This window comes from Oncorhynchus gorbuscha, unplaced genomic scaffold (assembly GCF_021184085.1).
Source record: "Oncorhynchus gorbuscha isolate QuinsamMale2020 ecotype Even-year unplaced genomic scaffold, OgorEven_v1.0 Un_scaffold_4234, whole genome shotgun sequence".
Classification (NCBI taxonomy): domain Eukaryota; kingdom Metazoa; phylum Chordata; class Actinopteri; order Salmoniformes; family Salmonidae; genus Oncorhynchus; species Oncorhynchus gorbuscha.
Genome location: NW_025748300.1, coordinates 30001 through 34466, shown reverse-complemented (window position 1 = coordinate 34466; position 4466 = coordinate 30001). Strand labels below are relative to the sequence as shown.

At 53.5% G+C, this 4466-nt stretch overlaps 1 protein-coding gene across 1 annotated transcript in view; it reads left to right on the top strand.

Moving 5' to 3' along the window:
• Positions 1 to 488: 488 nt before the first annotated feature.
• The window catches only part of LOC124028466 (F-actin-uncapping protein LRRC16A-like), a gene marked incomplete at both ends in the record, with an annotated part of 33884 nt that continues 29906 nt past the window's right edge, over positions 489 to 4466 (top strand). Inside the window, one exon of the mRNA XM_046340514.1 lies at positions 489 to 539. Within this exon, the coding sequence (XP_046196470.1) occupies positions 489 to 539 (51 nt within the window). The remainder of the gene's footprint in view (positions 540 to 4466) is intronic.

The following is a 4466-nucleotide window of genomic DNA, read 5'->3' as shown; positions in this document are numbered from 1 at the left end:
GATGTTCTACAGCTGCCTTGTAGTTACTGTGTGATGTTCTACAGCTGCCTTGTAGTTGCTGTGTGATGTTCTACAGCTGCCTTGTTGTTGCTGTGTGATGTTCTAATGCTGCCTTGTAGTTGCTGTGTGATGATCTACTCCTGCCTTGTAGTTACTGTGTGATGTTCTACAGCTGCCTTGTAGTTGCTGTGTGATGTTCTACAGCTGCCTTGTAGTTGCTGTGTGATGTTCTACAGCTGCCTGGTAGTTGCTGTGTGATGTTCTACAGCTGCCTTGTAGTTGCTGTGTGATGTTCTACAGCTGCCTTGTAGTTGCTGTGTGATGTTCTACAGCTGCCTTGTAGTTGCTGTGTGATGTTCTACAGCTGCCTTGTAGTTGTTGTGTGATGTTCTACAGCTGCCTTGTAGTTGCTGTGTGATGTTCTACAGCTGCCTTGTAGTTGCTGTGTGATGATCAACTTATGTGTTTATTTTCTCTGTTTTCCTCAGGCTCTCTCATCTCACCGGGCCTTCCTCCTGACCGCACGCATCCCTAGCAAGGTAAGAACAGCCAGCTACAGCTCATAGACCTGTCTCTTCTAGGTTACCTAGGTAACTACTCTGGCCAGCCAGCTACAGCTCATAGGCCTGTCTCTTCTAGGTTACCTAGGTAACTACTCTGGCCAGCCAGCTACAGCTCATAGACCTGTCTCTTCTAGGTTACCTAGGTAACTACTCTGGCCAGCCAGCTACAGCTCATAGACCTGTCTCTTCTAGGTTACCTAGGTAACTACTCTGGCCAGCCAGCTACAGCTCATAGACCTGTCTCTTCTAGGTCAACTAGGTAACTACTCTGGCCAGCCAGCTACAGCTCATAGACCTGTCTCTTCTAGGTCAATTAGGAAACTACTCTGGCCAGCCAGCTACAGCTCATAGACCTGTCTCTTCTAGGTTACCTAGGTAACTACTCTGGCCAGCCAGCTACAGCTCATAGACCTGTCTCTTCTAGGTAACCTAGGTAACTACTCTGGCCAGCCAGCTACAGCTCATAGGCCTGTCTCTTCTAGGTTACCTAGGTAACTACTCTGGCCAGCCAGCTACAGCTCATAGGCCTGTCTCTTCTAGGTTACCTAGGTAACTACTCTGGCCAGCCAGCTACAGCTCATAGGCCTGTCTCTTCTAGGTTATCTAGGTAACTACTCTGGCCAGCCAGCTACAGCTCATAGGCCTGTCTCTTCTAGGTTACCTAGGTAACTACTCTGGCCAGCCAGCTACAGCTCATAGGTAACCTAGGAAACTTCTCTGGCCAGCCAGCTACAGCTCATAGGCCTGTCTCTTCTAGGTAACCTAGGATACTACGCTGGCTGGCACACAGGCTGTACAAGAACAGCTTCCAATTTCAATATTTTTGGTTCTGGTGGTGGTTCTGATGGTGGTGGTTCTGACGGTGGAGGTTCTGACGGTGGTGGTTCTGACGGTGGTGGTTCTGACGGTGGAGGTTCTGACGGTGGAGGTTCTGACGGTGGTGGTTCTGACGGTGGTGGTTCTGACGGTGGAGGTTCTGACGGTGGAGGTTCTGACGGTGGTGGTTCTGACGGTGGAGGTTCTGACGGTGGAGGTTCTGACGGTGGAGGTTCTGATGATGGTGGTTCTGATGGTGGAGGTTCAGATGGTGTTAATCATGTAACAGACGGACAGGCGGCTTCTTCTGACTCACTGCATCTCACTCGTTAGCTGATTGTATTAATACTTCAACTGTGTGCCTTGTTAAATAAAGGTTAAATAAATTACAAATCAAATCCAATCCAATCAAATTTGTCACATACACATGGTTAGCAGATGTTAATGCGAGTGTAGCGAAATGCTTGTGCTTCTAGTTCCGACAATGCAGTAATAAATCACAGCCCACTGGCCCTTAGTCGCAGCCCACTGGCCCTTAGTCGCAGCCCACTGGCCCTTAGTCGCAGTCCACTGGCCCTTAGTCACAGCCCACTGGCCCTTAGTCGCAGTCCACTGGCCCTTAGTCGCAGTCCACTGGCCCTTAGTCGCAGTCCACTGGCCCTTAGTCGCAGTCCACTGGCCCTTAGTCGCAGTCCACTGGCCCTTAGTCGCAGTCCACTGGCCCTTAGTCGCAGTCCACTGGCCCTTAGTCGCAGTCCACTGGCCCTTAGTCGCAGTCCACTGGCCCTTAGTCGCAGTCCACTGGCCCTTAGTCGCAGTCCACTGGCCCTTAGTCACAGTCCACTGGCCCTTAGTCACAGTCCACTTGCCCTTAGTCACAGTCCACTGGCCCTTAGTCACAGTCCACTGGCCCTTAGTCACAGCCCACTGGCCCTTAGTCGCAGTCCACTGGCCCTTAGTCACAGCCCACTGACCCTTAGTCACAGTCCACTGGCCCTTAGTCACAGTCCACTGGCCCTTTGGTCACAGTCCACTGGCCCTTAGTCGCAGTCCACTGGCCCTTAGTCGCAGTCCACTGGCCCTTAGTCACAGTCCACTGGCCCTTAGTCACAGTCCACTGGCCCTTAGTCACAGTCCACTTGCCCTTAGTCACAGTCCACTGGCCCTTAGTCACAGTCCACTGGCCCTTAGTCACAGTCCACTGGCCCTTAGTCACAGTCCACTGGCCCTTAGTCACAGCCCACTGGCCCTTAGTCACAGCCCACTGGCCCTTAGTCACAGTCCACTGGCCCTTAGTCACAGTCCACTGGCCCTTAGTCACAGTCCACTTGCCCTTAGTCACAGTCCACTGGCCCTTAGTCACAGTCCACTGGCCCTTAGTCACAGTCCACAGGCCCTTAGTCACAGCCCACTGGCCCTTAGTCACAGTCCACTGGCCCTTAGTCACAGCCCACTGGCCCTTAGTCACAGTCCACTGGCCCTTAGTCACAGTCCACAGGCCCTTAGTCACAGTCCACAGGCCCTTAGTCACAGTCCACTGGCCCTTTGGTCACAGTCCACTGGCCCTTGGTCACAGTCCACTGGCCCTTGGTCACAGTCCACTGGCCCTTGGTCACAGTCCACTGGCCCTTAGTCACAGTCCACTGGCCCTTAGTCACAGTCCACTGGCCCTTAGTCACAGTCCACTGGCCCTTAGTCACAGTCCACTGGCCCTTAGTCACAGTCCACTGGCCCTTAGTCACAGCCCACTGGCCCTTAGTCACAGCCCACTGGCCCTTAGTCACAGTCCACTGGCCCTTAGTCACAGTCCACTGGCCCTTAGTCACAGTCCACTGGCCCTTAGTCACAGTCCACTGGCCCTTAGTCACAGTCCACTGGCCCTTAGTCACAGTCCACTGGCCCTTAGTCACGGTCCACTGGCCCTAAGTCACGGTCCACTGGCCCTAAGTCACAGTCCACTGACCCTTAGTCACAGTTCACTGACCCTTGTTTTCATTTGGCCACAACACAGTGCAACACAGTAATACAGTACAGATGTACCAGAGTTATCAGACGGTCTGTCAGCTGTGTGTCTATATCGGCTTACAGCGTCCCCTGTTCTGAAACACCAACCTTTTCCCTGTAGACTGCTAGTGCTCCTCTCTCTCTCCCTCCTCTCCTCTCTCCTCTCCCTCTCCTCTCCCTCTCCTCTCCTCCTCCCTCTCCTCTCCTCTCCTCTCCTCTCCTCTCCTCTCCTCTCTCTGGCGTTGTTAGTAGATTAGAGATGTCAATGGTTCTTGACCCCAAGGAAAGCCTGCTGACCCCTAGTGACCCCTGATGATCTCTGGAACCCCTACATGTGGTTTTAGTAATCCCTGATGATCTCTGGAACCCCTACATGTGGTCCTAAGCAGTGGCGCTGAGACTTTTCAGTAATCCCTCAACTGATGATCTCTGAATCCCTCCACTGGTCCCTAGAGGATCCCTGACTGATCTCTGGGATCACCTCCACTGGGTCCTAGAGGATCACCTCCACTGGTCCCTAGAGGATCACCTTGATGATCCACTGGACCCTAGAGGATCACCTCCACTGGGTCCTAGAGGATCACCTCCACTGGGTCCTAGAGGATCACCTCCACTGGGTCCTAGAGGATCACCTCCACTGGGTCCTAGAGGATCACCTCCACTGGGTCCTAGAGGATCACCTCCACTGGGTCCTAGAGGATCACCTCCACTGGGTCCTAGAGGATCACCTCCACTGGGTCCTAGAGGATCACCTCCACTGGGTCCTAGAGGATCACCTCCACTGGACCCTAGAGGATCACCTCCACTGGGTCCTAGAGGATCACCTCCACTGGGTCCTAGAGGATCACCTCCACTGGGTCCTAGAGGATCACCTACTGGACCACCTAGAGGATCACCTCTACTGGACCCTAGAGGATCACCTCTACTGGACCCTAGAGGATCACCTCCACTGGACCCTAGAGGATCACCTCCACTGGACCCTAGAGGATCACCTCCACTGGACCCTAGAGGATCACCTCCACTGGACCCTAGAGGATCACCTCCACTGGACCCTAGAGGATCACCTCTACTGGACCCTAGAGG